Raw genomic sequence first — 12809 nt, 5'->3', positions numbered from 1 at the left:
TTGCTACCATTGTACAGGGCCCTTGTAACACCACATTTGGAGTATAGTGTGCAGTTTTGTCCCTTAAATAATAAAAGATATAATTAGAAGCAGTGTAGAGAATATTCATTCACTGATTCCTGGGATGAATGGATTATCCTATGAAAAAGATTGGACAGGTTGGACCTGTGTCCATTGGAGTCTAGAAGAATGCAAGGTGATCTTACTGGAACATATAAGACCCAGAGCAAACTTTACAGGGTGTGTGCTGAGAGAATGTTTCCCCTTATGGGGGAATCTAGAATCAGGAGACATCATTTAAAAATAACAGCCGGAATTCTGCCGCTGTTCACATCGTTGGGATTCTCCGGTCCTGCTGGCAATGCACCCCCGCCCACTGGTTTCCTGTCGGCATGGGGAAAAATCAACAACACATTACCTTCCACCAGTGGGAAGCATGCAGCTGGAAGGCAGGAGAATCCTGGCCAACGGGTTTCTCATTTAAGATGGAGATGAGGAGAATTTATTTTCTTTCAGAGGGCCATTCGTCCAAGATGGCTGTGGAGGCAGGAGATCCCACCCTTTTTTTTATCCAAGGTTTCCGCAGACTTTCCATCATAGTTACAGTGCCGGATTGGGAAAACCCCAGTGGAAACTTTGTTGTTAGTGTAACATTGAAGAGGTGGTCCATTGTCAAGGACTGCCCTCTTTCAGGTGAGACATTAAAATGAGCCCTTACTGGATGTAAAATACTGGATGTAAAATACCCCAATCTTCAAACATCCTGCTTGGCAACATTCATCGTGTAATCAACACTGATAAAGCCAATTAGTTGATCATTTGTTTCATTTCTGTTTGTTGACCCTGCCCAGTCCAAAGTGATAGTTGCTGAACTTACTTATGAAACAACACCAACTACATTTCCAAAAGTAAACCACTTGACTGTGAGCCATTTTGACATCTCCTGAGGAGATGGAAGGTTCCATTCCCCCAAACTTCACATGTATCAGTTTTCATTTGGAATTGGACTCTGTAGAATTATCCTTACCCTTTTGTTCATGGAAATATATGTCATTAAGTGCTTCACATCCACCTTATGCCATTACTAATACTGTAATACCGCTTTTTATGCAGGATCTCTTTTCACCTTACAGCTTCGTATACAATGTCACTGTAGCCTTGGACATACTTTCTGATGAGGTAAGGGTCAAGGGGAATGGGGATCAGCATATTTACCAGTACATTGTTTTGACCAAGCAAAGCTGTAAATTACCAAAGTAATTCCTACCTTGTATAAAACCAAGAAATGCTAGAAAGTCTGTGGGTGAGGCAGCATCTGTGGAGAGAAGCTGAGTTAACATTTCACCTTCAGCAAACTTTCGTTAGAACTGGAGAGAAAGGAAATTCATTGAATCCCGTGGAATCCATTCAATGCACAAAGTGGCCATTCAGTTCTGCACTGATTCTCCAAAACAGCATCCCAACCAGGCCTCCTCTTCCATTGTACCTCAGCAAACTTGTCCCTTTACCATGACTAATCCACTTAACCTACACATCTTGGGACACTAAGGGGCGATTTAGCATGACCAGTTCACCTCACCGATACATTTTGAAATGTAAGCGATTTTGAACCAGTGGAAGTAGGGAGGCTGGGAGGAAGAACATAAGGGGAGCTTTGTGAAAGGGTAAAGGGCAGCACAAGAAACTGGTAATGGCTTTTGGAAAGAAACAAATGAGATGTTAATGGCTACATAGAGGTCATCCGTATGCAACATGAAGGGATAAAGAGAGAAGCAGGACAAAACCAACACAGCAAAGCAAACAAAAAATGAGAAGAAGAAACACAGAGAATAAGAAGAAGGCCAAACTACCTTCTGGTTCTCTATAGGCCTCTAAAGTTAGTAATGAGTTCTTGTGGAGTCAAAGATGTTTACCCACCTGACTCCAAAGATGGGCAACTTAGATGGACTGGACATGCTAAGTTGTCCCTTTTGTGTCCCAAGATGTGTAGATTAGATGGATTAACCATGGGAAATCTGTGAGGTTACAGGGATAGGGCAAGGGGGGAGTGCCTGGGTAAGATACTCTGTCAGGGAGTCAGTGCACACACTATGGGTCTGATTTTACCATTTTCATTCTTAGCGCTGAATCTGGGCGTAATGCAGATCCGGCTTAGAAATCTGCTTTCAGGCACCCCCATACGCACGCAGCTATCTCCAGTTCCATTCGCCTGTGGGTGGGGCTTAGCGCAGCTGGAGCTCTGAACTGCGCATGTGCAGTTGGAAAAATATTTGAAAAAGTATGCCCGTGTCAGATCGCTCCCAAGCCACAGAAAGCGGAGGAAGCAGCCTGGGAGTGAAAAACTGGAGTGATGGCCCCCACACACACATCACCGTCCACCTTATCCCAACCCCCCACTACCCACACACATCACTGTCCCCCTTATCCATACCCCCACTACCCACACACATCACTGTCCACCTTATCCCAACCCCCACTACCCACACACATCACTGTCCCCCTTATCCACCCCCCCCACTACCCACACACATCACTGTCCCCCTTATCCACACCCCCACTATCCACACACATCACTGTCCCCCTTATCCACACCCCCACTACCCACACACATCACTGTCCACCTTATCCCAACCCCCACTACCCACACACATCACTGTCCCCCTTATCCACACCCCCACTATCCACACACATCATTGTCCCCCTTATCCACACCCCCACTACCCACACACATCACTGTCCCCCTTATCCACCCCCCCCACTACCCACACACATCACTGTCCCCCTTATCCACACCCCCACTACCCACACACATCACTGTCCCCCTTATCCACACCCCCACTACCCACACACATCACTGTCCACCTTATCCCAACCCCCACTACCCACACACATCACTGTCCCCCTTAACCATCTCCCCACCACACGCACATCACTGTCCCCCTTATCCACCCCCCCACTATCCATACACATCACTGTCCCACTTCTCCACTCCCCCACTACCCACACCGATCACCATTCCTGCCCACTTCCCCCCCCCCCCCCCCATCAATCGCCCACAGTGTGGCAGCAGACTCCCCAGCTCCATCCCTGTGCAGACTCCCCTGCGCTGCCAAAGATCCATCTGCACCCCCCACCAGAGATCCATCTGCTACCCTGACCACCCCGCCCCCCCCCCCCCCCCCCCACCACCACCACCGCACCTGAGATGCATATTATCTGTCTCCCTCCTCCCCTCCTCTCTGACAACGATCTGGCCTCACTCATTCTCCACCAGACAATGATCTGGCCTCCCTCACCACCGCTCCCCCCACCAACCAGAGAATGATCAGGCCTGCTTCCCCCGTACCCCCCACCACTGATCTGAGACAGAGAGCCTTTGGAAGCACTGTACACGCCCTTCAGCAGCTGGAGCACCTGATTCAGACTTTTATTTAGCAGGTCCATTATGGTGCGGTTCCCGATTGGCAAACACGGTGGTGAAGGGGAAAGTGCTAATAAAGTTGGGCGAGCAGCTCATTAATTCAATTTAAATGCAAGCAGATGCATTTAAATCACCGTTGTGCCTGTTTTGGGCGGGAATCGAATTGCCGCCATTCCTGGATTTTGGTAAAATGGCTATCTGCGCAGATGTGGGCGCGGATTGCATTAATGGCCTCACATCCGACTTTACCACATTTTTGCGTCTGAAAACAGGCACGACACAATGGTAAAACTGGGCCCTATGGGCCAACCAGCCTGTTCTGCACTGTGGTATTCTATGATTCTATGACTCTTTTGCCTACCAGTGGGGGTTGTTATCCATTTCCCTGGTGGATTGGAGATAATGTTGATCAGTTAAAGAGTCATGCATGTAAAACAACCATTTTTGAAGTAGTTTCCGGGATCCAGGCATCTGTTTCCCTTAGTCTCGAAGATTACCTCCTTAACTATCGAGAAGGCACTCCCCCACTTTATATATGCTCATTATAACATGTAAATCAGTCCAAATTTTAATCAGGTACAGCTATAGCTGATTTATAGTGAATTTAATTTATTGTACGCTTACTTGTTAATAATTACACAATGAATCACACTGTTCAATAGTTTTCAGTAGGAATTTATGATGACCTTAATTGAAACCAGATTTTTTTGACTTTATTACATAATTAGTCATAGAAACTATTTTCTGCTTTAACAAAAGCACATGTTGATATCATATCTCTCTCTTGTGCACTATTTTTCAGCTTACTAAGGCAGTCTTAAAAACAAAGATTCTGCCTTCCAACTGGAAAGTTATAGATTACAAACTCAGGCTACTTCCGCATAGCAAAATCTTCTCTTGACATTGTTCTCCCCTCATAGAAGGATACACTATTAAGTAATGAACAAAAGCAAGATATAACATTAGAGGTTAAAAAAAACATTATTTGGCATTAGATGTGCGGACTCTGATAAAATATACTATCAAAAGTAAAAAAGCTGGGAATACTTTAAGTTTTAAAGCTTATTTATTAGCATCATAAATAGGCTTATATTAACACTACAATGAAGTCACTGTGAAAATCCCCTAGTTGCCACTCTCCGATGCCTGTTCGGGGACATTGAGGGTGAATTTATCTCGGCCATCGCACCTAACCAGCAAGTCTTTTGGACTGTGGAAAGAAACCAGAGCACTGCAGGATTCCTAGTAACTCATGGCAGTGTTAATATAAGCTTACTAGTGATGGTAATAAATAAACCTTAAACTTCCACCAGCTCATACAAGTCATATCAAAGGTTTTCCTTGACTCTGTTAGAATTTACCAGACTTGTTTAAGAGCAACATAAAAAATATAATAGTTCCTCAAAATGTAATGGATCATGTTAAGTGTATAATTAATAATTATATTGCTCCAAATGTGAACTGGTCCAACACGTCAATTACCACATATTCTCAGGCAAGAAGTTGCAACCCTTATCCTCTTTATTTTCTACATTCCAACTAATTCATTGTGCCAGTACCTTTGCCAGAAGTGATCTCAAGTTCTTGCTGAAAATCAATTTAAACTGTATTTCCTTCATCCATCTTCCATTATTTCCTTAAAAAAATGTTTAATTTTGATGAACATGATCTTTCCTTTGTAAGTCCATGCACGTTGCTTCGATTTTATCCAAGTGATTGATAATTTTGTGCTACTTTATAAATTAGTGATTCTCTAGCAAGTGAATTATTGTTAAACACAGGAGTTACATCATTTAATATTTCGTCCATTCATCTTCCCTTCATTTTCGTTAAACCTGATTCTCAGCCTCATTTTTCAATGAAGATAACGAGACAACTTTGGTTCAGCTCGGTATCTGGGAATGTTACTCCTTCCCTTAACTTAGTATCTTAAGTTATCTTAAGATTCTAAGAATCTTAGAATCTTAAGGAGTAAGAATCTTACTCCTTCCCTTAACTTGGAACTATCTGCTGGGAGTGATCTGTGCAAGCCCCAAATGCCGGTTGTGGCAATGATTCAAAGACATAGGCATCTGGGTTAAACCCCAACACCAAATTAGGGCACCCTCTTCAATTTTCCTATTTCAGCTTTTTTTCCTGAAGATTCTACACAATAAATCCACGGATGCCAACATCTCTCCTTTACTTTGTCCATTTTTTTAATATCGCCACAGTAATTGGTAGCAGGCAATTCATGAAGAGGTATGATATCTGTGTCAACCCTAAACTCATTTTCCATGCAAGAGGAGGCAATGGCCTAGTAGTATTATCACTAGACTATTCACCTGGAAACTCAGTTATTGTTCTGGGGATCTGAGTTCAAATCCCGCCTCGGCAGATGGTGGAATTTGAATTTGATAAAAAATATCTGGAATTAAGAATCTACTGATGACCATGAAATCGATTGTCGGAAAAACCCATCTTGTTTGTGAATGTCCTTTAGGGAAGGAAATCTGCCATCCTAATCTGATCTGTCCTACATGTGAATCTAGAGCCACAGCATTGTGATTGATTCTCAACTGCCTTCTGAACAATGGCAACTCAAGATGGGCAATAAATGCTGGCCAGCCAGTGAGGCCCATGTCCCATAAATGTTCAAACAGGGGGTGAGCAGACAGCTATTAGGAAAACAAAATAAGGCTGTGTTTTTTTTCTCTCCACTAGCTTGTGATACTAAGATATTGATCAGCTATACAAACGTCAGGCAATCCTTGAAAAGAGAGAATTTAACTACTTCCCCATGGCATTTAATGGCATTACTATCATTCATTTCACCCCACTTTGCCACCAAAAACATCCTCATAGTCCCATTGACCAGAAACATAATTGGACTAGCCACATAAATACTGTGGCTAAAGGAGCAGGTCAGAGTTTGGGAATTCTGCAGTGGTAACTCAATTCATAACTCCCCAACACCTGTTCACCATCTACAATGTACAAGAAGGATTGTGATGAAATACCCCCCAGATGACACCATACGGAACAAAGCAGTCTGTTAGACCAACACCCTAAACACCACCTTAAATATGTATTCACTGCACATTGGTGCATCTTGGCAGAATGTGTGCCATCTACAAGATGGACTGCTAAACAGCCATTCAACATTTGTTTTGAAATACCTTGTCCTCTTACCTTCTCACATGCTTTCAATCAACCACAGCCATCCATAGTATCAATAGCAAAAAGGCATTAGCCACTTCACACCTCTTAATTTTGTGTAAGCAAGCATATTGGCATTTAAAAAAAAACTCCAAAGAAAGAATAATTCATTACAAGGTCATAAAGATGTTAAACAAAGTTTGCAATCTTCCGCAGATATGTCAACATTCCCTGCAGAGAGCTATGTGCACTACTCATTCTTGGAGATCAGCCAAGCATTCATAATGATTCCATCTGGAAAAAGCAGATGCTTGGCCATCTCTTCTAACTGGTTCTGTTGAACCTCAACATTGGAAAAAAAAAGGTCCTTGACCTGAAATGTTAACTTTGTTTCTCTGTCCTGCCAGACCTGCTGAGTAGTTTCAGCATTTTCTGCTTTTATTTCAGATTTCCAGTATCCATAGTATTTTGCTTTTGTTTTAATTAAATTTCATTCTTTTTGCAAAAAGGTCACTGCCAGAGGTCCATACCCCGAAACTAAGGAGCTAAGTTGTACAATGATTTTGTCTGATAGATGCTGTGGTTCTTTGAACACAGCATAGAAATCAATATTTTTACATTCTGCGCTGGTACCTCATTTGTTTACATCTGGAAAGTCTTAAGTTCCACTGTCAAAAGACCTACCTAGCTTGCCAAAGCCCTAAAATAATTTGGGAACTCTCTAAAGTTGTTTTACATTGCTGTTTCCAAATCAAATACCCAACCTGAACACCATATTTATCTACATTAACAAACGCTGGGTATTTACTTCACCCTATGCTTTCAAACTGCTTATCTTAAACATAAACCTGTTCAGATCTATGAATTACAATTACAGAGAGTTATAGAGCAATAAAGCATCACAACAGGCCCTTCGGCCCAACCAGTCCATGCCGATCATTGTGTTCTCCCAGCCAGTCCCAATCGCCTGCATTTGGTCATATCCCTTGAATCCGTTCCCATCCATGCACTTATCCAAATGCGTTTTAAATGTTGCTATTGTACTGCATCAATCATTTTCTCTGGCAGCTCATTCCATATACACATCACCCTCTGTGTGAAGACCTTGCCCCTCAGGTCCTTTTTAAATCTTACCCCTCTCACCTTAAACCTATGCTCTCTAGTTTTCAATTCCCCGGCCCTAGGAAAAAGGTAATGGCCAGGATTTTACAGTGTTGCCCAAACCATGGGAATCGGAATGGGCGAGGGGCTGACCAATGGAAAGGTCCATTGGCCTTGAGAAGGATTTTCCGGTTTCAGAGCGAGTGAGGTTGGAAAATCCCGCCTTATGCTTCTCATGATTTTATATACCTCAATAAGGTCACTCCTCATCCTCCTACATTCTAAGGAATAAAGTCCTAGCCTGGCCAACCTCTCCCCAGAACCCAGGCCCACTCATCCTGGCAACACCCTCATAAATCTTCTTTACACTCCTTCCAGTTTATCAATGTCTGTTCTACAACAGGGTGAACACAGTAAAAAGTCTGACAACACCAGGTTTTAGTCCAACCGATTTATTTGATAATAGACTCACAAGCTTTCGGGGCTCTAAACTGTCTGTGCTTTATATGCTCTGTCTGAGGCCAGAACTCTCCATTCACCTGACGAAGGGACTAACCCCGAAAGCTTGTGAGTCTATTATCAAAAAAATCGGTTGGACTAAAACCTGGTGTTGTCAGACTTTTTACTGTGTTTACGCCAGTCCAACGCCGGCATACCCACATCATGACTACAACAGGGTGGCCAGAACTGTACACACTACAGTCCAGAATCAGACTTTTGAAATGCATTGAAGTAAGATATAACCTTCCCTCCACAGATGCCGAGGACAATAGTGAACTTGGTACAACTACTGCCAATAGAAGGTCTCCGTTTAGTCAATGATGGCTCTTTTGGTTGCTTACTTCAAAGGTACGTTTCCTCTCTTTTATCCAATTTCTTCCATTCAGCAACAATTGTTTGTCTGTAGGTGGAATATTTTGTGGATTTACATGGCTTTTAAGAATGTTGACTTTCTCTGAGGAGAGAAATAGATTAGTCTTCCCAGTAAAATTTTCAGCCAGGGAGCCCTGTCTGCTGTTGTGCATATGAATTTTCTAATATCATGCTTGTGGGCTGTGCATGATTCTCCTTAGCCGGGTAGGAGCCTGCACTTGTGTTTCTAAGCACTGAAATGAATGGTTGATTTTTGTGCTAGCAGAGTCTAGTCCTTTAATTAAGCCTCATTTGGGGGAAGTTAACAATTTTGTGTATATTCATCTATATCCTGCCCACATTTGTCTCGGGTTCAAGAATGCCACCCCCACTTAACTTTGACATTTCCTTTGTTTTAGGAATCAAAGTCTTTGAACGTTGTGGCCAAAAAAATGAAATATTCTTTTAAAAATTGCAACATTAAACTTAATTATTTGCTGTTGATGATTAATTCATTTTATCTGCCCACTCACAAATTTGTATTCTTACCGTTACCATAGTCAGGCTTTGTTCACATTCAAACATGTTGTAGCTCTTCAAAAAATGATCAGATCCGTAGCTGAATTGAGATATCTGAGTTGATGCAGAATTATCAATGATACATGGATGGTATATCAGCCTAATATCCATAGAAACTTAATGTTCCAATATGATGATATCACTTCTGGGACCTGGAATGAAAGGTTTGGATTTTCACTGAGCTGGAATGACTCAGGGGCCATTTAAAAATGGCAGCCAGGACCAAATTCTGGGATTCCTGATCGCATTCACGGGGTTCACGATTTTCTGAAGTGATTTTTGAAGGTATGTTCAGCTCAACACCCAACACCCTGTACTCTTGATCTGGTCTGCTCCGTTGCAAGAATAGGCATGCCCCAGGCCTGCGCAAATCTCATGGGCCTGAATCTTACCCAACGATTCTTGCCGATTAGGCGTGCATGACTGGCAGCTCCAGAAGTGGATTCACATGCACTTTAAGGTGCGATCGGTCTCAGAACACGACTTCAGGCTCACCGGCCAACTAATGGGCATGAAATGCATGCTGGGAAAGGCTCAGCATTACTGTTGAGGGGTGGGAGTGGATGGGGTGCATGGAGAAAGAAGAGGACGGACGTCAAGAAAAGGGAAGGTGTGGGCTGGCACTGTTAATAGTCTCCCTCATGGTGGGCAGCTGCTGTGAAGTTGTCTCAGAGAGTTACGGAACTGTACAAATTAATTGCAATGTAGAAAATGCAGCAAACTGTGCCTATGCAACACATTCAAACAGAACTCAGGCAACCACTGCCACTCAATCAAAAGACGTGCAGGTTAGGTGGATTGACCATGCCAATTTGCCCCTTAATGTCCCAAGATGTGTTGGTTAGGGGGATTAGCAGGGTAAATATGTCAGGTTACAGGGATAGAGCCTGGGTAAAATGCTCTATCAGAGAATTGGTGCGGACTCAATGAACCAAGTGACTGCCTTCTGCACTGTAGGATTTTATGAGTCTATTATTCTATGAACTTCAGTCCCCAGACATTTTTTAAAATTTATTTCCATCCCGGATGCTTCATCTAGCCCTGGATTATGGATGTAGCGAAAATATGAAGGTTGCCCAACCAATTCACCCACCCGCTGACCATAAGAATAAATGGACCACTTAGAAACTCTTTTGGTTGACTCTTTAATGGGCTTAGTTGGCCACTTTATTGTCAGCAGATGTGCTTGCGACTCCTGCACGCGACCACCTGCTGAAATCTCAGCTTTCAATTTCACAATGTTCATTTCTACAAGTTAAGGAGGTTTCAAGTGCTTACAGTTTCAACTATTGAAACATTAAGTGGTCTGTATGATTAATATTTGTTATATATGGGAGTTTTTTTTAAGGAAGAGGAACATTATCAATGAATTCCTATTTTTAAAGTATTTTTGACACATTCTGCTATCACATACAGAATCAATTGTTTCTATACAGTATACAGTGGGTAAATGGACCTGGAAGTGTCATAACTTGCCATGGGGGGAGCATGAAGGACCAAGAGGAGTTTGGAGGGAGGGCATGAAGTGACGGATGGGCCATGGGATCTGTATGGAGGGTGAGGTTTGTGCTAGAGACCCTTTCTGATTTTGTTTTAACTTAGAACATAGAACATAGAACGTTACAGCGCAGAACAGGCCCTTCGGCCCACGATGTTGCGCCGACCAGTTAAAAAGCAATGACCCTCTAACCTAAACCAAACCCTTTCCATCCATAAACCTATCCACGGATCTTTTAAACGCCCCCAAACTAGGCGCATTTACAACTGCAAAGGTGATGTGGGACTTAGGACAAAGTCCCACATCACCTTTTAAACAGCCTGACTCCACACTCGGCAGTCCCTATGTCTCCCTCCAGAATTTTCCTCAGATTGAATCTACCCTCTCACAATGAGAATCCCATTCTTGCGCACACCTCCCCCCCAGGCGATGGGCAGAGACAGTATTATAAAGTTCCTGTGCCATTGCCATCCTGAGGATGAAAAACCAGACCAAAGTCTTCTCTTTCATCTTTTGATAACCGTGAGCAGAACAATGGGGCAGCACAGTAGCACAGTGGTTAGCACTGCTGTTTCACAGCTCCAGGGACCTGGGTTCGATTCCCCGCTTGGGTCACTATCTATGTGGAGTTTGCACATTCTCCTCGTGTTTGCGTGGGTTTCCTCTGGGTGTTCCAGTTTCCACAGTCCAAAGATGTGCTGGTTAGGTTGATTGGCCATGCTAAAAAATTGCCCTTAGTGTCCTGGGAGGCATAGGTTAGAGGGATTAGTGTGTAAATATGGAGAGATATGGGGGTGGGGCCTGGGTGGGATTGTGGTCAGTGCAGACTCAATGGGCCAAATGATATCTTTCTGTACTGTAGGGATTGTATGATTTCTAGAGGAAAAGGAGTAGACTATTTCACTCCTTGGGCAGGTATTTTTCATGATCGGAAAACCCATTCCATTATAGTAGCGAATACGTATTCATAGAATTACATTTATAGAAGTATAAAATCATAGAATCATTACAGTGCAGAAAGAGGCCATTCAGCCCATTGCACCCGCACCAGCAAGGTCAACAGACCTTTGCATGGTCCATGTTCTGCCCGCTACACTTCCCATGGCAGGCAGGACAGAAAAACTCTGCCCAAGTTGAGCCTGTTCAGTCATTCAACTACACCATGGCTAAGCTGTGCCTCTACCCCATTCAAATGCCCTTTATTCCCAAGCAAGGTGGCACATTGGATTAGCACTGTTTCCTCACAGCTCCAGTGACCTGGGTTCGATTCCTGGAGGGGGTCTGTGTCTGTATAGAGTCTGCACATCTTCCCTGTATCTGCATGGGTTTCCTCCAGGTGCTCTGGTTTCCTCCCACAGTCCGAAAGATGTGCTGGTTAGTTGCATGGGCCATGCTAAATTTTCCCTCTGTGTACCCAAACAGGCACCAGAATGTGGCAACTAGGGGATTTTCACAGTAACTTCACCGCAGTGTTGATGCGACACTAATAAATAAGCTTTAAAAAAAATTTCTCAAAGAGGTCTGTCCTAAGCTCTGTGAAACTGAAGCATAATTTCCTTCCCTTTCAATTTCAATCAGTGGTCCTTCCTGAAACATGTTTAAGTCATTTTTATGTCTTGTCCAATTAATGAAGCTCCGTAGTGCAAAACTTGCAAAAACTCCCAGACTTGATCCAATAGTTTCTTCAGAATGTTGTGATCTGGACCAGGCACCTAAAGTTTTGATATGATCAGCTTAGGGGCCAGTAATATTTTGATGAAGTTAGACAAAGGTTGAGATCCATGATCCCAGGATGGGATTTCTGCATCAAAGTCCCACGTGCCATTTTTTAAAAAAATCTGTGAATTCTTTCTGGTTCCAAGAAAATCCAACCCAACACTTCAGGTAGCTAACATTTTATTCAGGTGATTTTGCATTATTGCTGGAGGAGTTGGATCACCAGACTAGGTCAACTCCATATATCAAATATTCAGAATGAAGTACTATTGCAGCATAAAAATAAGCCACTTGGTTCAACAACTCCATTCCATTGTTGTAGTGAATACATATCCATAGGATGATTTCTATAGAAGTATAGAATCATAGAATTGCTGTAATGCAGAAAGAGGACCATCGAGACTGCACTGACAACAATTCCACTCAGGCCCCAATTCCATACCCCCACGTAATTGCCCTACTAATCCCCCAACACCAAGGCTGGATTTTTACCGGCACGTCAGC

General features: G+C 43.1%; 1 protein-coding gene across 1 annotated transcript in view; it reads left to right on the top strand.

The window, feature by feature from the left end:
- The window catches only part of LOC145352216 (phospholipase B1, membrane-associated), a 52892-nt gene that overhangs the window by 25526 nt on the left and 14557 nt on the right, over nt 1–12809 (top strand). The window contains exons 10-11 of the mRNA XM_080201954.1: nt 1114–1179; nt 8418–8509. Coding sequence (XP_080058080.1) covers nt 1114–1179; nt 8418–8509 — 158 coding nt within the window. The remainder of the gene's footprint in view (nt 1–1113; nt 1180–8417; nt 8510–12809) is intronic.

This window comes from Carcharhinus amblyrhynchos, chromosome 14 (genome assembly GCF_965287045.1).
Source record: "Carcharhinus amblyrhynchos chromosome 14, sCarAmb.v2.hapA, whole genome shotgun sequence".
NCBI lineage: Eukaryota > Metazoa > Chordata > Chondrichthyes > Carcharhiniformes > Carcharhinidae > Carcharhinus > Carcharhinus amblyrhynchos.
The sequence above is the reverse complement of the archived record's forward strand: the minus strand, read 5'-3'. Positions and strand labels throughout refer to the sequence as shown.